Raw genomic sequence first — 22,305 nt, forward strand, 5'->3', positions numbered from 1 at the left:
CACGAGAGTTAAGTCTTGCCGACATATTTTAAGTTCTTACAAAATACACATCACATTGCTGGTAGATGGGGCAGAGGCCAAGTACTTCCAAAAATGCTTAAAAACCACGTGTGGAGCAGCCAGCTCCAAACCTGTGAGTCAGCAGCAGGTCAGAATCCTGCTGTCACTGTGTGCCCCGTGCTCGTCTTGGCCCTGTGCTCCGGAGCCAGTTGTGCTTCGCTGTCCCTAAACCCCCTGGACAGGGAGATGTTGGGCTGAGCCCTGGGGATATGGGGCAGCACGGCCACTGCCCCAGGAACCTCGTCCATGGGCAGCTCCATGTGCCCTTAGCAGCAGAACCCCACACTGGGACAGCACGGTGGGAAGGACCGAGGGTTTCCCGGGCGGTGCCTTGGGCTCTGCTTCACCTCCCCACTGGGGACCCCCAGCCCAGCTGTGCCTGCCAGGAATTATCTGCAGGAACCGCTCAGCCAGGAGACCGCGCTTTGCAGGGCACCAAGGGCTCAGCCCAGCGCTCACCCTGCGGTTCTGCAACCTGAAATTTGACCTGATTAATCACCCAGCTGACAAAATCCGTGGTTTTTAATGCAAAGGCCGGGAGGTCCAAACCCGAACGGGCGAGGAGCGGCTGCCGGGAGCCCGAGCAGGGATGCACCCCATGGCCAGCCGCAGTGTCAGAGCAGCCTCCGCCCCACTTCCCCGTGCCCGACCGGGCTGATGATGCGGCTGAGGCCGCTTCCTGCCAGGTTTGTGACAGAAGTACCGGCACAAGGGAGCCAGAGAGGCCGAGCTGCGCCACCAGGAAGGACAGGGAGAGAGGGGCGAGAGCCAGGCACGGGCATCCCACATCCCAGCACGCCATGTCCCTGGTGGAGACGATCCGGCTGTGGCAGGAGGGAGTGTGTGCAGCGGACAGGAAGGAGTGGGGTGCTGCCCTGGATGCCTTCACGGCCGTGCAGAACCCCCCTGCCAAAATCTGCTTTAACATCGGCTGCATCCAGCTTGTGCTGGGGAAGCTGGCGGAGGCCGAGGAGGTAAGGGACAGCCCCTAGGGCTGCTCATCCTCTCACCTCTGGGACTTGCCCAGATACGTGGACATGGTGGGTAAGGAAGGAAGGAAGGAAGGAAGGAATTAAAAGGATCACGGTCTAAGGGATGGGTTTGGGGCTTTTTAAAGCTGTGAGGAAGGGGGACAGCAGCGCTAGTCTGCCAAACCTATTCTGGCAGTAATGAGCAGCAGTGATGCACGGGTCACTGTTCCCTCTCCCTCTCTCCAGGAGGTGACCATGCTGGCAGATGGCTCCAGCTCAAAAAACCCCAGGAGCCTGGTACAGGCTCTCCCTCACCCAATGCCCAGTGCTGCTGGGAGACAGCCCACAGAGCCGAGCTCGGCTAAGGCAGGACAGGTGCAACTGCTCTACAACCTCAGTTTTTTTAGGGTGTCCCCTTTTTCCCCACTCCTACCTCTGCAGGCGTTCACCCGGAGCATCGGCTGTGACAAACACCTGGCAGTGGCTTACTTCCAGCGGGGGACCGTCTTGTACCGGAGGCAGAAGTGAGTGGAAGGGTTTAAAGTCTCATTTTTGCCACCTACAGAGATGCCAGCCTTCATCTGAGGATGGCCCCAGGCAGGTTGGTGCCCCAGGGCCCAGACTGAAACCCCTCGAGGTCAAACAGGCTCCTACTCTTCAGCACTGCAGTCCTGGGATTAACATGAGCCTCAGAACCTCTCTCCTTCCGCAGAGTGTTTGAAACACTGCAAGGATAGAGGAGGGACCCGACTGAACTCACCAAGTCTGAATACAGGCTTAGAGGCAGTCAGGTTGCCACCACGAGCTGGTGACACCTTCATCCTCTGCTCCACAGCCATGGAAAGGCCATTGAGGATTTCAAAGAGGCACTGGCCCAGCTGAGGGGTAACCAGCTCATTGACTACAAGATCCTGGGGCTGCGCTACCGGCTCTTTGCCTGCGAGGTGAGACACACCTGGCCACCAGCTTTGATCCCAAAGGTCTGATCCCCAGCATAAGAAATCTAAAGAGCCAGCCTCTCTTTGTACCTTGCAAAAATCAAGCAAGTGGGTTCCTTTCCTTTCCTTTCCTTTCCAGCTGCTCCAAGACCTCTTTCCCTTGCTCCCTTCCCTCCAGCAGATTCTCTGCAACATTGCACTGGTGTATGCCACAACAGAGAACTGGGAGAAGGCTGAGGAGCACCTGACCCTGGCCATAAGCATGAAGAGTGAGCCCCAGCACAACAAGATAGACAGGGCAATGGAAGCCATCCTGGTATGGAGAAGCAGGTCTCACAGCCCCACAGGGAGAGGGAGGGAAATCCCAGTGACAGCACATCCACCTTTCAGCAGGATTAAAATGCCATGGCAATGGATAGTGTAGTGGGACACAAGCCCATGGGAAGAGCTTTGGGTCACTGGGGAGGCAGGGATGGGAAGATGGGATTCAGTGGACTGTACCAGGGGTGGGATTGGGCTGTGGTGGTGGTCTGGCTTTATGGAGCAGCCCCCAAGCCCAGAGCAGAAGGGATGTTCATCAGTCCCTGCTCTCACCTCCAAAGTCTGCATGACTTCTCTGTGCTACAGAAGCAGAAGCTCTGTGAGCTGGTGGCCATTCCTGTGGGGAAGCTGTTCAGGCCAAATGAGAAGCAAGTGGCTCAGCTGGAGAAGAAGGACTACCTGGGAAAGGCAATGGTAAGAAAGATCCATAGTGTTTATTCAGGTCATGCCTGGGGGCTGAAAAGAGCTGTTGACTGCCTTCTTATCACCCCTCTGAGCTGCTGTCTGCTGCCTGGTAGGCAGCCAGAGATAGGGAGCCGGTCTCTGCCTCAGGGATCCCCCAGACATGGAGAGAGGGATGGCACACAGGGATCTCGTGGGAAACAGGGAGTCTGCAAGCATACAAGAGCTAAAAGCATGTTCCTGCTGAGCATGGCCTATTTCTAGTTTGTCTCCTCCTTAGTAAGACATGAAGGATAATCAGCAATGAGCTGGAAAGATCCCACTGGAGCTTCAACTCAAGTCAAGACATTTTCAGGGGTAGGGGAAAGGAGCTATTGAACATTTTAAACCCACAACCAACCCACAGTTATTCCACTGCTCTGTTTGAAAAGGGCTTTTCAGCTCAGATAAGCAAGCAAGCTTTTCTCCTGTGAGTGTGCAAAATCCAGTCACTGGGATACCACCCCTGGGCTCAGGTCCTGGGAGGCAGCACTCATCCAGAAAAGGAGCCAGGCACTGGGGAATCAGACAGCCAAGAGCCAGGCAGCTCCTTGAGTGCCAGAAAGATGACCAAAAAACATGTATCAACTTTCTAACTTGCACATAATGTCACCTGTAGGAGGTATGGGCTTGAGCTGGATGCTTTGGCTCCCTTCAACATTTGTGATTAACACAGACAGGGAAGCTTTTAGGTTATAACACCTCAAACCACAGAAAAAGCTAGGCTAAGAGCAGAAAACTTACCACAGCTGAGAGGGAAGCTTTGGTGCCAGAGGCACTCAGCCTGTAGTCCAAGATGCTTAGCCTAAAATCATAGCCCCTCCTGAGCTTAAAGCATCTTGAGGAGGAGAGTGGATATCAGAGGTCTGAGAGAGGTTTACAGGCAGCACCAAGTCACTATTTGTCTTTGGCTCTAGGTGGTGGCATCTGTGGTGGACAAGGACGATTTTTCAGGATTTGCTCCCCTGCAGCCACAAGTAAGACTCTGTCTGTGAACAGCAGGCTCAGTGCAGGGTGACATGGGGTGGCTGTCATCCACAGTACCCAGGAGCAAACAGTGCCCTTACCACCCTGAGCTCTGTGCCACCGCCGTGGGGAGGAGCTGGGCACTGCTTCCACGGATCAACTGCTCCCTCCAGCATCAGGAAGCTCATCCCAAACCCACCCACAGCGGTGGCTCAGGTGGAGCCGGTTCCCTGCACGGGGAAGTAGTGGGTGGGGTGATGGCTCTCTGCAGGGAGCTGTCTCTGACCCGTCCCGAACAATTCATTAGGGATCCTCCGCCTAAGCCTGAGTGGAGAAACAATGGCAGTTCTGCCCTCCTGCCCATTCCAGAACTCTTTTGCATTTCCCGTGCCATTTTCCAGATGATGTAGTGGCACCTTCCCATTCCTAAACGTGGCATGAGGTTTTTCCAGGAGGTTTTTGGGAGGATATGGGGAAGCACGGCACAGAACCGTTGCACAAGATAAATTACAATCTTCTCACTGAAGATAGGTGTTGACAATCTAAATCCTCGGTGAACTGAAACTAAAATCAGGAGTGAAAAGAGGATTGTGCCTCTGAAAAACAACTGTATGTTGAAGAATGTGGAAACTGTTCCTTAGAAGGAACAAAGCCAGTGATATTCCTCATGGCACCTAAGGCCCCTGCAGGTGGAGGAAGGAATAGTGTTGGGGTGAGGGCAGGCATGGTAGAAGGCTGCAGGAATTTCTGCAAAGCAAACAAAATCCTCTGGATTACTGGTATTTTCCTTTTTGTCTTCCTGTTGGCAGGCCTCTGGTCCTCCACCCAGGCCCAAGACCCCAGAAGTCCTCAGGTAAGTTGGATGAAGGATGGATAACTCCCGCAGCCAGGCACAAACCCATCCTCCACTCTTACAGCCAAGCATCCATCTAGCACCCAGAACTTGGGGAACGGGGAAATGTTCAAACACAGAGGTCTGGATTCTCCCTACAATGTAAAGCAACAGCGTTGCCAACATTCCTGACCTGTCCATGCTCCCACACCCAGGGCCCTCAGTGGGCAGCCACACCGTGTCATGTTCGAGTTCATTCCCGAGACTGCTGAGGAGCTGCAGGTCCTGCCAGGAAACATTGTCTTTGTCCTGAAGAAAGAGAAGGACAATTGGGCTACAGTGATGTTCAATGGAAAGGTATACCAGGAGTGTGCTGAACAGGAGGGGCAGACAGCAGACTATGGGTGGGGTTCTGCAGAGGCAGAGGCTTGCCAACAGTAATTAAGTTTCTGACTGAAGTCTCTCATGTCCACTCTGGCTTAGGCCAGGGTTCAGTGAAATCCACCCAACCTGCAGAAACTAAAATTCAAGCCTCAGGAACCACCCTGGATGTAGGGGAGGGTGAGGACACATCCACTTGTGTCCTCCAGCAGTGGGTTGCCTTCTTGCCACACAATCACTACTCATCTCTCCTCCCCCTGCAGAAAGGGATCGTCCCCTGCAACTTCCTCGAGCCTGTGGAGCTCCAGAATAAGCTTCATATCCAGGTGAGGAGATCCAAGAGGAAATGGGCAGATCTCCACCTATTCACCCAATACCTGTCTCCCCCTCATGATCCTGGGGATGGTTCTTCTGGCTCATGGTCACCTTATCATGAGCTCAGAAATTGCAAAATCCATGTTAGTAGCACCCTAGCAGTGGTTGGCAATGCTGGGGAGATAATGGATATAGTAAAGTCATCCCTCCCGAGTTGAAGACCCCAGACAGACTCCAGGAAAATACCAGCTTGGAGGTGGGCTGCACAAAGCTGCAGCACCCCGGTCCCTCAGTAAGGATGGGATTGACAGCACTATCTTGTTCCCACGGCACAGGAAGAAACCCCTGAGGAAGCTGAGATCCCCGAGTCACCCACCTCGACTGCGCCAGAGAAGCCGCGGCGGCTGGCACCAGGTCAGTGTCACTAGGGGATGGGGGCACAGGGTGACATTACCCACAGCAGGTTGAGATGCCGTGTCCTCACCCTTTGAGAGCAGGACTAGGGTTCATCTCCATCTCATTCCTGGCCCCATTTGCAGTCAAGGGCTGCAAGGGAGACATTAGAGCAGGAGGCAGAGGCAGCAACTGCAGTGCTGAGGATGGAGTAAAAGTGTCTGTGGGGTCCCTGAGGAAAGCAAGTCCCTCTGTGCTCTTAATTAGCACAGTGGCTAAGGAGACAAAGGGCCTGGAGATAGGAATGGGGCAAGAACCAGCCTGGAGTAAAAGATTCCTTGTAGGCTTCTCCTTCAAGCAGGGCACCCATGATAGTTTCAGTGTTGCTGTGAGCTGAGCTAGGCTTGAAGGAGATTTATGAAGGGGATTCCTGGCTGGTGTTATCCAGTGTCTCACAACCCAAGCTCATGTCCCCAGCAGAGCAGCCTTGTAGGAGTCCGTGGGTAGAGCTGACACAGAAGAAAGCTGTGGCTCATGAAATTAAGGACAAACAGTTCATGGACATGACAACCCAAATAATCACCTCTATGGCACCAAAAGCCATCTCAGATCTATTAATGGGACCGTGTTCAACAATGTAGCTCAGGCTCTTCCTGGAATGAGCACAGTTGCACCAAAGCACTGCCATAATGTAAATCAGATCCTCATGAACAGGCTTCCACAAAGCTCCATGGATCACCCTGCCTGGAGGCCTGAATTTAGCTTTACAGCCCCACTGAAGGACAAAGATTGCTTTTGGTTTTCAGGGTGTACTTAGGGAAATCAGAAAAGCAAAGACATTAAAACCAGCAGCTACATGTTTATATTTTTTGAATCCACCCAGGAAAGACATCCCACACCTCATGCTGCCATCCCTGCAAGAGGGAAGGCACAGAGACAAAACCTCTGCTCAGTGGTTGTATCTAGATCTTAAAGAAATACCCCTGAGGCAGATGCCGTATCCATTTGAGGGACCACTGCTGGCTCCAGGGTTGGTTGGTACTGCTGGAGATCATGATGGGCTGCAGGAGGTCTGGCTGTGTGTCTGGATAACATTTATCCCATCCCAGCTCCTGAGCCTCTTTTTCCTCCTCCCCAGACTATGTTCCTGCTACCGTGGTGCAGCCAAAAGAAACAGCAAAGGTAATGTCCTGTGAGCGCAGACCCTGAGGTCCTGCTGGTCACACAAATCTGCATTTACCAGGAGACTTAGGGCTGCTTTTTGGGAGTTCACCAGGCCCCAGGTGAGGAGGGCCACTGGATGACCCTCATCTTAGTTAACCTGAGGCACTTGAGAAGGGAGCAATAGGAGAGCTTGGCTAGAATGCACATACTTCTGGGTGGGGTCAGCACATTAGAAGGTTGCACTGGGAAGAGAGATGGGAAAATTCAGCAATTCCAACTCAAAAAAGAAAAAAAAAAAAGAGGGGCTTGGAGGGTGGACACAGCTCTTAATATGATCACCCCAAAGCCACAATTTGGTGTCAAGTCCCTAATCTATTACTGAACTCTCTCTCCTGTAAAAAGCCTAGGACTGCCAACCAGCCAATGTCCTAGCATAGCTTGGGAGGCACAATCTAACAGTTTGCACATCCCTGTGCTTGCCAAGCCACACAAGGTGACTCCCATTTCCTGCCTGCAGGAGGCTGAACCAACTGTTTCCAGCCCCTATGTCCTCAAGGTGCATTACAAATTCACAGTTGCCCTGAGAGTCGATCGAGGCCTCTCCTACAGAGAGCTCCTGGAGCTGGTTTGCAAGAAGCTGGAGCTACAGCCCGAGCACACAGAGCTGAGGTGAGGCACTGCCAGCCCCAGTGAGCCAGGGCTGAGTTCCAGGGCTCCACTCCTCACCTGCATCCCCTGCACACCAGGTACAAGCCTGTGGAGGGCCAGGAGCTGGTGACTCTGAGTGCAGAGAATGTGGAGGCAGCCTGGACCCAGAGCAAGGACAACTGCCTCACGGTCTGGTGCAATGGCACGGAGGTCAGTGACAGCTACGGGGACAGCCGCCTTCTCTTCCCTCCTGCCTTTGTTCTCCTTACTACAAACACGGGTGTGGGGCTTTCAACAGAAGCCAGTGACCTCACAAAAGACAGAGTAGCAAAGAGTGAATGGAGAAGAGATGCAGAGCTCATGTCTCTTGCCCTGGTATGGAGAAAAAAACAAAACAATTGGTTGTGTCCTCACCAGCTTGTTTCCTGCCTAGGGAGAAGGGTTTGTACCAGACAGCAAACCAGAGGAGTCACTGCAGGAGGAAACACCAGGGAAGATGGGACCAACCCATGTTGTAGCTCAGTACAGTTATGAAGCCACCCAACCTGAAGACCTGGAGTTTCAGGCAGGAGACATGATCCTTGTTTTATCCAAAGGTAATTTTGCTCCTCCTGGGACAGGAGAGAGGAGGGACCCCCCCCAGCTCTGGTGAAGAGGAGGGTGGTGTGACAGCAGCAGAACCCCTCCAGCTCTGCCTTGGGATTCCCCATTCACACATCTCTGTTAAACACACTTCTTCCAACATATTTTCATCACTCCCATTTCCACCATGCCCCTCCCAAACATCTAAGACAGGAGTTACACTTGGCCTGTGTTTAAGCTTCCTGACCACAGTGGATTCTTTCAAGGAGATGCCTCATTTTAGCTGCCATCCCCACAAGGGGAGCAGGCTCTCACTCCCATTCCTTCCCTCTGGAACCTTTTTTATCTGCTTTTCTTGTTAAAGGTACAATCTTCCTTTAGTCATTCAATATTAGTCCTTAGTGTTTCTATGGGAATTGCAGCTTAAATACACACTAAATCTCAGGAAGATCAATGAATTACATACTCAGGGCATGTTCCCTATCTCGTTTGAGTCTCTGAGTGAAATCAAGAGATCAGGAATAAGCTTTAAAGGCAAAACCCCCTTATATTTTGCTATTGGTAGTTATGTCACTAATTTGTGGTGGCTGGCAGGCTTTGGCAGCAGTACACAATCACTCCCCCATCTGACCTTTGACAGGTTAGATTTTGCACCATGCAATACTGATGACCCCCTCCACACCAAAATCCTACCTTCCCCACCCTTCATTGCTGAGCTAAATATTCCCCAGTACTAAACTGGTTCTTGCCTCATTTGGTTCCCCCACAACAAAATTGCCAGAGCTCATAGGCTTTACTTAACCTAGGGTAGCAGAGGTTTTGGGGAGGGTTGCTTTAGGGGTTTTATGTGAACATGGGAAACAGCTGACAAAACCCTTCAGATGTATTCTGAAGAGAGCAGACCAAGGTCTCAGATAATTTCCTCACTCTCCACAATCACTTTGTTTCCACTCAAGGTAGTTTCCAAGCCCCCAGTCTATATTTTGATCCAATTTCCCACCCCCATTTGATATTCCTTCTTACTTTACCACTTTACTGTCTTCCTCATTCCTCCCTTTCCTCCACGTTCCACTCCCTGCTGGGTCTAGCACACCTCCCACTTTTATCAGCAGAAATACCATAAAAAGGTGATTGCAGGCCTGTCTGCAGCACATTATGCTCCTGTACATTCCTAGGGTCATAAGAACTGTGTCAATTTTCCCTTCCAGTGAATGAAGACTGGTTCGAAGGCAAGTGCAAGGGCAGAACTGGCATCTTCCCATCTGCATTCGTTCAACAGCCCAACACTGAACAGCCAGAGAAGTGATTTCAGAAGAGCTTGAAGTTGTGGAGACAAGTTAGGAATTCAACTGTTGCCAATATGTAGTCTGCATATTAATCCCTGCATCTGAAAATGAACTTTAAATGTTATTACTACTTGTATTAAAAGCTTTATATTTTCTCTTACCTTTTGCGTTGTTCTCTTAAACTTGTTAAGAAGTTGCTAATTCCTGTTAGAAATATATTCACTCCTAAATCCTGTGCTTGCCAAGAGACTTGCCATGTTCCCCCATCCTTAAAAAAGCTTTTATACAGACATGGTAGAAGCTGGGAACACCTACAAGAGGGTGGTGCAATGTGCATTTACAGCCCTGCCAGCAGATCCCGAAAGGTAAATGAGTCCAGGAAGCTACAGACCAGGAAAGAGTTTGCTTCCTTAAAACATTAATCCCAACCCCAAGTTCTTAGAAGACACCACAGCCTCACCCTGCCCCAACTCACAATTCAAATTCACATCGCCTTTAAAAACTCCCACCAGTAAAAGCAGACACATTTTCTTCAGCATTGGGACCTGTGCTTCAAAGTTTTTCCTGATCAGTCAGAAGATACAGTAACTTAAAAGAGACACAGCCTGGAATCCCAGAGCTTTACTCCACAGGTGCTAAGGGGGCAGGGGCTTCCCCACTCTGCATTCCATCACACAAGTCCAGAAAACCCCACTGCCCCATTAACCTAAATATCACATTTCTTTTTAAAGGAACTTGTTCTGGAGACAATTTTTTGTAATTTCAAAACCAGAACATCAGCTCTGGGTCTTCCTGTGACATACGTGGAAGCATGAAAACAGTGAACACCCTGGTGAGCAGACAAGGCATTGGCAGCAGGAACTGCATCCTCCATCTGCACACGCTCTACCAGGATGAGTCTGCAAATAGGGAGGAGCTTTGCAAGCTGCTCCCATCCTACATATTTAGTTCAGTATGTAACACACACTACACAGGCAGCACAAAACCACAACCCAATTATCTGTACCAAGCCCAACCCAGAATCACTGTAATTTATTTAGGGCTCTTTCAAATTAAAAAACAAAATCAACTTCAAACATTTTTCTGGCTTCTACTGAAACGTAATGCATTTTTAAAGGCTTGAAGCCAAGTCACACGGGAAATAAATGCTACACACAGACCTGGATGGAGAGAACATGGTTTAATTAAAGGCAAAGCTGATTTCGGCAGCTGCAGTTCTTGCACAGACAGACAGAAAACACAAAAAAAGCTTACAACACAAACCAGTTTCTGTTGGGGGCCCCTTCCCTTGCTCCTCCAGGTGCTGGAGGGCAGGCGGGGTCAGACACATTCCCGAGGCCGGGTGCTCATGCACAAGTGGAACGGTGCAGCTGGGACCTGGCACGGCCGGGAGTGAGATGGTGTTCCTGGTTAGCTCGTCCGGGGTGCAAGAGTCAGTGACGGTGCAAACACACGGGAATGTCGCAGCTGCCTGGGCACACAGCTTGGACACACAGCGGGAGGGCTGGAGGGGACACACAGGGTGGGCTGGGTTACCACCAGGTGGGAACTTCACTTTTTGAACTTGTTAAAGGAAATACAGCTTTGAAATGCAACACAGAACAGTGATGTTGCTAAGGTGGAGCTCGTAGGGAGCTTCTCATACCCCCGAGGGTATTGGGTCTCCTCCACCTTCCCTTTTTGTATTCTCTGGGGTTGCCCAGACTCCAGCGTCACTTCGGCTCCTGCATGTGCTTTGTTCTGCAGCTGAATTCTAGTCCAGAGATCCTGAATCATCACACTAACCCCTACTGCTAAAAACAGCAAATGGACATTGAGTCTGTTTCTGTAACTTCCCTGGGAAATCTAACAAAAACGCTGTCCTTTTCTTTAACAAAACTTCCAGTCATCCTTCCCCCTAATAAATAGCAAATAAAACATTTTTTCCTTTTCCCTTCTGCACCTTTTCGTCTATGAACAGCACTGTGCTGTTTCTGTGTGTCCATGGGTGCCTTGAATTTGTTTCTGGCACTGAAAGCCTGGGGCTGCAGCTGGGACAGGTTTCTGCAGAGCTGACCTGTGCCTCACCGGGCGTGCGGATGCCCCATGCTGTCTGGGCTGGCTGTTGGATTCAGCCAGCTCTCCTGGACCCCTGATTATTTTCTGCCATGGTAATGAAACTACGAGCGTCTAGCGAAGATGGGAAGATGGAAAGAGAAAAAACAAAACCAAACCAACCAACCAAACAAAAAAATAAAAACAAAAAAACAAACAAAAAAAAAAACAAAACAAAACAAAACAAAAAAACAAAACAAAACAAAAAAAAACCCCAGTGAAAGCTTTCTACCTACCTATTAAAATGAGTCAGGCTGTGAATGCACAGACTAGCCTGCCCTTTGTGGGGCTAGCCACTATGCTACAGTAAAATGTACAGGAATCACACATTAATTTAAAACCCCATAGCAGTTAACTTGCTTTTCAACATAGTGCTGCGATGCCCCATGTCACCCCTTGCAGCTCAAACACCTACTGAGAGAAGGGCATTTCATGCTGGAGCCTTTAACCCACCCAAAGCCTCTGGGTAAAGTGTGCCAAGTGCCAGACTCTCTCTCTTTCATGAAACTCCTTTGCTAGTCCAGGATACTAGAGAGCCCCACCTCATCACCACCCGCTGTGACCGGAGCAGCAACTGGGGCTTTCATTGCTACACACTGACTATGAAGCACATCTGTGTACAGAATTCAGTGTGATCTTACTACTGAGATAGTAATAAAGATGTTTAGGAGTAATTTCAACTACATTCTCAGTCAGCGAAGCAATCATTAATGGATTCCTATTGTATCTCCCCAAAGAGAGGAAAAGGATTGAGAAGTTCTCATTGGCTTCTCCCATCTGCCCTTTGCTCTCAGCTTTTACTTCCCATGTGGCTGGGGACATGCACAATGGAGAAGGTGAGAGGCGGTGATATTGGGTTACTGAGTGAGCCAAACAGCAGTTCCTCTCTCCCTCCGAAGGGCCTGGGGGATGGGAGAGTTCCTGATGTTGTTTGCTTGCACTGCAGACGTTTTGTGCACACTCAGTGGGTTGGTGGAGCACTTACGCCCTCCTGACAGCAAGGAACAGAAGAGAGGGCTGCCACCTGCACAGGACTGTGTGTGCCAGTCCCACAGACCCAACATGCCATGGTTTATGGAGCCATCGTTGTAAGGGCTGCCTCCTCTGTCTCAATGCGGCGGATTCATGGCGCCTTGTCCGCGCTGCTGCTTCTGCTTCTGCTGCATCAACAGCTGCTCCAGGGCCGAGGGGCCGGGGTGCATCATGGAACTGGACCAGATGGACTGAAAACAAACAGCCAACACTAGCACCTCCTTGCATTACATCATCCCTCTACCAGATGGGAAAGCAGACACTATGTTCTATATTCTCCCTCTTCATCACTCATACCTGGCTTATCAGAAAAGTTAACCAGGCTTCAAAGAAGACCTTCTAAAAAGAGGCTCCCTGGAAGAACATCCTTCTCCAGAACCCTCATTACCATAAAAATTCATCCCACATTAACTATTACTAATTTTTGACTAGTTAAAGCTAATGTTAGAATTTCTTCCAGTTCTGCCAGCCTGGGCTTGTTCCACAACATCTCAAAACCAGCAAGAACTGGAAATTTGTGACATCTTCCTGCATTGGTGATACCTCCCACATTGCCTGTGTAAGTGAATCTGCAGGAAAAACTTTGGGCTTCTGGCACTGAACTCTGATGCTTCCAACAGGCTAACGCCCACCACTTGACTGTCCAGCCTGCAGACCCATCCTTGAGCACAGCCTCAGTCAAACCCACCTTCAGGCTCTCCATAAGCACAGCTGAGGAGTCCTCCATGGCAGGAGGGCCTTGGACTGCCCAGGTACCACTGGGAGCACTGGACTGGTGCCAGCTGCTCTCCGAAGAGGACGACGTTGTTGGGAGATAGTCCAGACCAAACCCTCCCATTGCTAAAATGGCAGAAAGACACGTTCAAAGTGACATGGCAGAAACAGTGCAAAACAAACATCATCAGATGATGGTGTCTGACAGCTCCGTGCTAACCTGGAACCCAGCACTTGCCTGGCTTATCTGTTTTCCAGCGGTCTGCAACTCTCCGGTCTCTGTTGTCTGGAGTCCCAATGGGTCCAAAGTTGGAGAAAGGAACAGAGTTGTGATTATGGGTTGGGGGGGAGCTTGGCAAGCTGCTGGGGTTGGAGGAGTGAGGAGACTGGCTGGCTGGTGTTGAATGATCTAGGGATTACAAGGGAAGAGGAAAAAAGATCAGCAGAGACAGCAGGAGACTTCCAGTTCTAAATTTCTTAGTGCTGCTGCAAATTCTGCCATCACCCAGTTTGCTACAATGCTGAAGGTCAGTTTTTATTCCCTCCATTACATGAGTGTAATGCAAATTCCTAAAAAATGAAAAATTTACAAGAACAGAATGACTGTGTTTAATGCTTACAGAAAAACAAAACCCAGGAAACCTCATGAGGGCTCACTAGGAAAAGCCAGTTTTCCCCAAGTCTCCTGAAGAACTTGTCTCAAAGTAAAAGAGTAACTGTCTCCAAGCTTGACAAACCAATAGAAAAATTGGATTAGACCTTGAGGAGTTTGCAAGTTTACAACTTCAACTCCCAAGTCTGAGAATGGTTTACACTTACATGAGTCTTACAAGTCAGACCAGAACCTAATAGTAAGCAAAAGAGGAGAGGGAGCATGAAGCAGCCTGTCCACAAGCAGAATGGAACAAATGAAGGGGTGAAGGGAGACGGAGTTTAAGTCCTGTGAGCTAAAAATCTTGCTAGAATAAAAACACTTTGCAAGTCCCTCCATTTCACTCACAACAGCTTTTCCTGGTTGGTTGCAAAAGTCCCACTAAACATCTCATCCAGTGCAGATGTTATTTAAAATCCACTCATTTCGTAGATTCAACTAATTCCTCTCTCACACTCTTCTGAATTTTTAGTGAGAATAAAATTATTACATAATAATTATGTTTTATGCCTTTAAGATAATTACTAACAAAGAAGCTGGTTCACTTTATGGGATGCTTAACAGTAAAAAAACCAAACACAACAAAACCCACGAATGCTGTATTTTCCTCCACTCTTCCCTCATACAGTTTCTTTTTCAAATATCTGCATTATAAAATCCAGTTCCTCCTGCTTTTTCCAAAAGAAGCAACACAAAGTATATGATGTCTGAGTTAAAGCACTACTCCCAAAAGGCTGTCAGGAAACCAAGTTAAAGAGATTTTAGGATTTATCACCTCCTACATTTATCCTGCTCAAATACTTAAATTAAAATCCAGGTTCTTACACTGTATTCATTACAGAATCCCCTTGTATTTCTGAAGATATATAAAGTAAAACAGAAACCTTCAGAGACACTGTCAAGCAAGTTCAGGGGGCTTTTTTTGTTGGTTTTCTTTTAACATATAACTTGCAGTTGGTTTAGAATTAACTCAAATCCTCTTAAATCACTAGACACAAGAAATGCCATACCAGGATTACCTGAGCTGGCTGGAAGGGATGGAGACCACGGGGTCCCTTCAAACAGAGAATAGAGTGAAGTCTCCTGATGGGCAACTGAAGGGGTGACTTCTGTTTTTGTGCTGGTATTCATGTTTTTTCCATATACCTCATTGAACATGCTGTTGTTTGGATATCTTTCCTGAAAAAAAAAAACAAAACAAAAAAACCAAACAATATAAGAGCTTATGTGTTAGATTTATTTCAAACACTTATAATTAAACAATCATAGATCAAAATATTTCTCAATTCCTTTTTTACTTCCCAGCCCCATCTTCTTTGACCATTTAAGTCCATCACATTATGAATCAGGACAGATTTCTCCTGGCTGGACTGCAGAGTCCTCACAAAACCTTCAGATTCCCAGTACTCAGAAAAGTTGTATCAAGACCCTGCTCAAGTCTCTGGAAGAGAACAGGTAATTTATTGCTCTGGAAATAAAAAACTACACACCACAGCACCCTGAGATGCACCTTTTCAGTGAATTTCATGACTGCACTGAGAGCAAAGGGCTCATGAACTCAGCAAGATACAAGAGTACAGCTGTAGGGATATAGCTAAGATGAATTTGGGAAGAAAACTGACAAAGGCAAAAATTAAGTTGATACAGAGTTAAATTACACATCCATGTGGATTTCTTTTAGTTTTTCCATTGGCTTAACCACAAACTGAAACAGTAAAAATTGTTGGACTCTGGTTCTCACTCACCTGATTTAGAGAAAAGCCACTGAGGGACAGGAAAGATGATGACTGAGACATCAATTCTGATGGTTTTTCCAGCAGGGACTTCTTCAGAAACCAAAAAGGGGAAAAGCACTGTTAGTGCTCAGTGTAGGGACCAGGAGGAAAATGTGTAATCAGAAACTGCCAAAGTGCTTTTGGCCACATTTACAACTTGTCTTGCATTTTAACTCCAGCACCTTGGAGGACAGGGGAGGCAAGCTAACAAGTGCAAAAAATAAGCAGTTTTCCTACTACCTGTAATTATTAATCTACAAATCAATAAACATGACAGCTGAGAGTCTCAGACAAACCCCACTGCCAGAACAGGTTTTCAAATGCCAAGTCTAATACTCTGACACATCTAAAGGGGAGACACCTGCCTAAAATACCTTATGGTTGTGTAAAACCTTGTACAAGTGAGAAAACCATGTACAAGTGAGACAGGATCCTTCCCAGTGACACGAGGACTCCTTCAGACAAGATCAGACTCTTGCATGTGGCTGCTGACAGAATATATTTTCAGTTCTGAGAGCATGCCTGCTGCAGAGACCTTCTTAGACAGCAAGAGCAGCTAATTGCTTTTTAAATTAGGTTTAGTAGTCCAAGGGTCATTTAGCACTCTCATTTCCATTATAAATTGTAGAGAGGAAAGGAAAAAACCCAACCCAAATATTTAAAAGAAAGGTTCCAAAACTGCCTTGGACTCTACTTCTATGAAAAGACATTACAGACCATGATCTTTTTTCCATCATCTATGCCACCTCCCTCTCACAGTTATTTCCACCATAATATTTCTTGTCTTTCTATTTGGTTCTTACTGTGATTAAGGAGTGAAAAACAGTGTCTTTGAAATGAGACTATTCAGAGTAGAAACAGCTAAGTTATCACTGACAGAAACCAAAGAAAAATTATTAAGCTTGGCTGGTAGACAATGAACATCACCAAATCTAGGATCTGGATCACCAAGCCACAGAATTAGTAAAACCATAAGTAAAAATGGGTGTGAACCAAAATAAAAGATGTAGTCTTGTTATAAATAAAGCCCCTCTTGAACTCTCACCACCTCAGCATGTCAAATGTTTTTAAATGTATTATTCAAACCACAAAAAACAGAACTAGCATCTCTCTGTCTTTAACACAGTCTCAGTACCTGGAATATATTTGCTTTCATCCTGTAACTTAAGACAAACAGCCTCATTTTCTTGGCAAGCAGCCCCTAGCTTGTTAGATTTTCAAAGTGACAGCTCATTACTTTGAAAGCACGTTTTAAAGGACAGACAATTCCCACTCTGCACATCCACAGAGCTTGCACAGCGAAGGACTTCCTTCCATTTGTCAGCAGACACAACAGTAGGAGCTTCAAAGGAAGCTGTTGAAGCAGCAGCTATTAGTTTCTTAGCAAAGTTATCTAATGAGACAGAAATGAGCATCTGTTTTGCAACTGGCTCCTTGGGATGGCAGGCAAAATAACTGAGGAAGAAGACTTAATCAGAGATTTTGAGTAGTCACAAATAATCCTTTGTTACAGCTACTGATCTGAATGAGCATTATTTAATGAACATGCTGATAGTCACAGCAGAAAGGCATGCTGCCCTTTCAGAGGCCATTTAAAAATTCAACAGCTCTGAGACCCCCCTAGGAAGGTTTTAATACAAAAACAAGTAGGGAAAAAAAACCCTCCGTCAAAAATTACTGTATTTCTGTAACAGTTACTGTGCATTTATCCAGTGAATTGCTATTTTCTTCCAAAGCCATCTCTTCTGCATTGAATAGGGCAACATCCCCCTGCCTCTATGGAACTTTTATAAGCAGATTAGAATCATATAAAAGAATTGCAGAATGGCTTAGGTTGGAAGGGACCTTAAAATTCATCTCATTCCACCCCATTGCCCAGGGACACCTTCCACTATCCCAGGTTGCTCCAAGCCCTGTCCAGCCTGGCCTTGGACACTTCCAGGGATGGGGCAGCTGCAGCTTCTCCCCAACTTCACATGGAAGAATTTCTTCCTAGTCTCTCATCTAAACCTGTGTCAGTTTGAAGCCATCCCCCCTTGTCCTGTTCTGATGATGCTTCGTAGCCTCATCAGTGCCCCCCCCCCCCCCTTTATTACTAAACCCATACAACTGCAGAAGAGCAAGTGCATTAAATGATGTATCATGATGCATCAACACCTCTCCTGTGGACTGTACTTATAAAAACCCCAGTTATTCTGATTTCTGAACAAATTAGCAGGCCTGGATTCAGCCCAAAAGCTGTAGTTTTCACCCCTGTGAAAACTAGCTCAAAGGTAAGGCAGGGAAATAGACAGGGGGGATGGGGGAGAGAAAGGAATTTCACATTTCTTATAATTTCACAGAAGAAAGAGATGCCAATTAAGAGTGAGAAGCAGCAGTATTACATCAAATACATACAAAGAGGCTTCGTCCAGGAAGAGAGGCGAGAGGCCCCAGCAGAGCTGGGTAAAGATCAGGAGGATTAGAGAAAATCAGCTCTTCCTCCTCCTCCAAGGCAGCCAGACTCTTTAACAGGTCCGGAGGAAGCAGAGGGGAGCTCTTGGGGTCCTAGTGACAGAAATGAGCACAGTGAGACAAGAGAAAGAACAGCCAGAGCAAGAGAGAGCACAGCAAGAGGAAGGGTGGAAGGCAGCATGCGGAGGGCAAGGTGAGAATGGTGCTGAGGCACACACTGAGAGAACTCTGAGCAGAAACAACCACCAGCCACAGGCCAAATGCTCATGGGGAGAGGAAAACACATAAAAGTGATAGCAGGGAACTTTAATTAGCTGAGTGTGTCCTTCCCCTTGCACCCATGCCACATACTGAACCTGCTTCCATGTGCAAGGACAACTAACAAAATCTTACAATCATTCTATAGCTGACCTGTGAGTAATTTAGGTTTCAAGCAGAATTAATGTTTGCATCTTCTTTTCTCTGCTTGAGGAGTTTAAATCCCATGAGAGTTACTTGCACTGGTGATAGCTGCTAAGCCAATGCACAGTTGACCAGCCCCCTGGGCCAGTAAAATTTGCTCAGTGCTGGTCAGACTGGACATCTTTACTTTTGTGAGAGATGCTTAAAGCACAAGCATCACAAGCATAGCGTCCCTCTGTAGGCACAATGTGCTGGCACCTTGGCAAGGTTTCCCTTTTAGGAATGAGGACAAGGCTTTGACCACATCTCCATCTAAAAACCATAACCTGACATTAGGGTAGGGGCAGACTCCTGTACATTGTCTGTCTTTTCTCTTGGAAGGATGAGCCAAGTGATATCAGCTGACCTCCATGTCCTGAGTGCATATACAGAGACACACCCAATCAAAGGTTTAAAAGGCCTCTGTTTAAGCCTCCTTTATAAACATCACCAAAAGCACTCTCAGACGATTCCAGGGCTGTTAATAAATAACAGAGATTGGTGGGTTTATAAATAGCAACATGAAGCACGATTACATTACCAGAGGTAAAGTATTCCATCACTGCAACCGGGAGCTAAGGAAGCCATTTAGCTCTCTCAGTGTGGTGGGATTTTCAGGAAAAACAAGCAAACAAAAAAATCCAAGACAAGACTGCCACTACCATCCTTGATTGCTCAACCTATTTCAGCTTCAGCCATTCAATTCACTATAGCCCTATTAGGAGTTCACCTAAAGTGTAATAATTCAACTGCAATTATTTGAGTGACCTTCACGGTTTTTACCAGTTGCCAGACAAGAATCTTCCCCAAAACCATCAGCTGCCATGTTTCTCAACCTGGCAGACACAGTGCAGAGATGGATATCACATCCACACTGAACAAGATTTACATCTACTTGAAACCAAATCTTCAACAGACTATCCTACACACAGCCTACTAAAATGGGGAATTCATTACTTTGTGCTGGAGCCCTAGCTACTGATGCTCAGGTCTCTTCTAAATAAATTCACACTGACCAACTTAGGACCACAGGGCATTCCTGAAACAGGGAAACGCCAAGAGTTGCCAGGAATACCAGAGCCTTAGTTTTCCCCAGTTGTAGCATGGATTTTACCTCAAAGGTCATCCTGGAGACAGCATCCTGCTCGGAGCGGAAGACTCCCTGCCGCTTCCCCCTGCGGTCCAAGTTTGACTGCTGGCTCATCACCCTGTTGTCCGTCATGCCATAGGAAGAGTCCCAGTAATATTCTGGCACCTTGACATCTGAGGGGTTCTGGTTATATGGCTCCATTGGGAAAGGCTTCATTTTTTTCTCCAAAGGTTGCTGTTGCATCACAGGAGGCTGTAATGACTGTTCAAAGAGCTTGAGAGGGTCCTGGGCCTGCAGGTAATAGGGCTGCTTTACAGACATGATCTTCCCCAGGGAGCCTTGGACTTGAGGGGGGGTCCAGAGCTGCTTTGATGAGTCTGTCTGTGGATACTGAGGCAGAGACACAGGATTTCACCAGCAGGGAGGAATAATTCATGCTACCCGAATGCCTAACTCCATCCAAGCCGTCAGCCTGGCTCATGCATGATAACAAATCAGAATGTTTATGGAATGTCTTTGTTATTCATCAAAAGAGATTTCCACAGGTATCTAATGCTCTCTAGTCAAGCTTTAAACCAACAACCAGGTATAATCCTTACCCTATCCAGTACCTTTTAACCCAAAAGCCTACAAATTAAACCTTTAGTAAGATACTGAGCCAGCATTTTGCTGCCCAGAGCACAAGCAGAGTCTCACCATTGAGTCCAGATTTGCCAGAAGGGAGATTTTCTCCAGCACAAGGTGAGCAAAGGAACTAAGAGCTGTAAGGGAACTGACACTGCAACCAGTTAGCCAAGAGAGTGCAGGTGGAGGTTCACACTCAGTCCTCATCACTCACACAAGAAAACCAGAAAGGCCTGAGACAGACATACCACCTCCATACCTTGTCTATATCAGAAACACATAGCAAATAGATGACAGAAAAGACATTCCATTCCAGTACATACCTTCCTTTTAGTTACAGCATCATATGTTCACACCCACCAAACTTCAGCTCATTTTCAAATTTGCCCAGAAGTTCACAATCAAAAAAATTCTTTAATGACAATTTTGAAGTGCAATCCGGGAAGACAAGTCTTGAACGCTGCCACTTATTTTTAAATGAAGCCCAGCATATAGCACAGGCCAAATTTACCTGCTGGAATCCGGAGTGGTGTGGTGGGCTCTTCCCCAGGCCCTGCACAGCTTTCGTGGGGGACTGTTGCTGCTGCTGCTGGGCCAGAGCTTGGACCTGTAACTGGCTTGCGGACTGTGCTGTTGCCTGAGCTGGTAAAGATGAGAGGGGTTGCTGGGAAGGAGGTTGTGTTTGCTGAGGTCCCTGGGTCATTGGCCCTGGTCCAGAGGGCCGTTGCTGGCTGTAAGGAATGTGGGACTGTTTCCCACCTTGCACCTGGTTTCCTGCGGGCGAGTGAGCTGTGGGCTGGAGGAAGGTTCCTGGGACAGAAACACCACCTGGAAAGGTGTACCCCGTGCTCATGGAGAAAGCCACAGGAGGAGGGACAACATAGGTTGGAGGAGGAAATCCTGGAAAAGATAAAAAAAGGCACCTTTAATCACAATTTGGCAGAGCAAACAACTCCCTCCAGAAAACTTTTAGTGGGGGTTCCTCTTCTTGTGCTGTTCATTAAGGAAACGAGGCACCAGTGTGCACACATGCACTTACAATGTCCTTCCTCACCCTGGCACGTGCATGGCTGTGATGACACAAGGATTCCGAGTTTGTTTTGGAGTTTTATAGCAATATTCCAGGCACTGAGAGCAGTCAGCCATGGCAGTATCTGAGGGCCATATGTTTCCACATCCTTGTGTTCCCTGTCCTGCAATCTCCCAGCTTTTCTTGATCCCCACTACCTTTTCCCTTCACTGCTCTTGGGTTTTTGATGCTTTACCCCCAAAGTTTCCTCCCCTCCAAATGCATTTTCAGGGACTAAACTTCTGCAGGAACAAACAGAAGCAATCAATACACTAGGTGTACTGCCTCCTCTCAGAGAATCGCCAGTCTCTGGATCAATTTAGAGAGAGACAGATGGTAACCAAACAAATCCTCATAACCGTAAGATCAATTCCTTCCCTGTAGTTCACACTGAAAAGCCAGGTTTGGAAAGCAAGCTTTAATTCTGTGTCTCACAGGTCAGATTTCATGCTGACTTTGGGACAGGGAAGATGCCCATCTGTCTTATATTGAGGAGCTCCATGTAACAGGCACAGGGAAGATACAGCTTCCAGTTATTCCATGAGCAAACATGGATAGCAAGGTATGATAGGTAGACTCCACAGCAAAATGGGACACACAGTGCAGCAACAGCAGCAAGTAAGACCACACAAAATACAGCTTCAAACATGAGCACCACTACAAGAGAAAGTGAGTTTTAAAGCAAGTAGTGTGATTGATCTTTTTCAGCAATGGAGTCTGAAATACGGGGAATGCTTCAGAAACAGGGCTAGCAGAAAGTTTTGTCATGTTCAGACTAACTACAGGAAGAGCCTAGCATGAAGTCCCTTGATCTCACACCCATTAAACCAGAAGGCAGGTGGCAGATTTCATGACAAACCTCAACTCCAAAGCATAAGGAATCGTATTTATCTCATTGCAGTTCTCCTATGCCCCTTTTTACTATTTGATAAGATGTTCAACAGGAAAATCCATGTTCATTAACAGAGCCCCTACATTCCACAGGCTTCTAGAGGTACCAATCACTATTACAGGATTTTCTTCAGTCAACAATAAATGACACGTCAAAAGAATGATGCAAAT

The 22,305-nt window shown here is 47.5% G+C and overlaps 2 protein-coding genes across 5 annotated transcripts in view; one reads left to right on the forward strand and one right to left on the reverse strand.

Annotated features, from left to right (window-relative positions):
- The first annotated feature begins 827 nt into the window (after positions 1 to 827).
- Positions 828 to 9,458, forward strand: NCF2 (neutrophil cytosolic factor 2). Its single transcript, XM_062497197.1, has 15 exons — positions 828 to 1,034; positions 1,473 to 1,555; positions 1,867 to 1,975; positions 2,151 to 2,285; positions 2,597 to 2,704; positions 3,649 to 3,708; positions 4,507 to 4,550; positions 4,745 to 4,886; positions 5,174 to 5,236; positions 5,561 to 5,639; positions 6,757 to 6,800; positions 7,300 to 7,451; positions 7,529 to 7,640; positions 7,864 to 8,026; positions 9,221 to 9,458. The coding sequence occupies exons 1-15, from the start codon at positions 861 to 863 to the stop codon at positions 9,316 to 9,318; spliced, it is 1,566 nt and encodes a 521-aa protein (XP_062353181.1). The 5' UTR covers positions 828 to 860; the 3' UTR covers positions 9,319 to 9,458.
- Positions 9,459 to 10,463: 1,005 nt separating this feature from the next.
- Positions 10,464 to 22,305, reverse strand: part of SMG7 (SMG7 nonsense mediated mRNA decay factor) — a 53,993-nt gene continuing 42,151 nt past the window's right edge. For 2 of the 4 annotated variants that reach the window (XM_062497020.1, XM_062497019.1), the window contains exons 16-22: positions 20,686 to 21,074; positions 19,575 to 19,940; positions 15,536 to 15,616; positions 14,810 to 14,969; positions 13,377 to 13,547; positions 13,113 to 13,264; positions 10,464 to 12,615 (exon numbers count right to left, since the gene is read on the reverse strand). In XM_062497020.1, the coding sequence (XP_062353004.1) occupies positions 12,502 to 12,615; positions 13,113 to 13,264; positions 13,377 to 13,547; positions 14,810 to 14,969; positions 15,536 to 15,616; positions 19,575 to 19,940; positions 20,686 to 21,074 (1,433 nt within the window). In that variant the 3' untranslated portion in view covers positions 10,464 to 12,501. Of the gene's footprint in view, positions 12,616 to 13,112; positions 13,265 to 13,376; positions 13,548 to 14,809; positions 14,970 to 15,535; positions 15,617 to 17,962; positions 18,113 to 19,574; positions 19,941 to 20,685; positions 21,075 to 22,305 lie in introns of all 4 variants that reach the window. The other 2 variants (XM_062497018.1, XM_062497021.1) reach the window with 2 other exon arrangements.

Source organism: Cinclus cinclus, chromosome 8 (assembly GCF_963662255.1).
Source record: "Cinclus cinclus chromosome 8, bCinCin1.1, whole genome shotgun sequence".
Lineage (NCBI taxonomy): Eukaryota > Metazoa > Chordata > Aves > Passeriformes > Cinclidae > Cinclus > Cinclus cinclus.

Coding starts and splice junctions, on each gene's coding strand:
- NCF2 (XM_062497197.1), top strand. CDS start 861: ATGTCCCTGGTGGAGACGATCCGGCTGTGGCAGGAGGGAGTGTGTGCA. Junction 7,452..7,528: donor CCCGAGCACACAGAGCTGAG/GTGAGGCACTGC, acceptor CCTGCACACCAG/GTACAAGCCTGTGGAGGGCC. Junction 8,027..9,220: donor GATCCTTGTTTTATCCAAAG/GTAATTTTGCTC, acceptor TTTCCCTTCCAG/TGAATGAAGACTGGTTCGAA.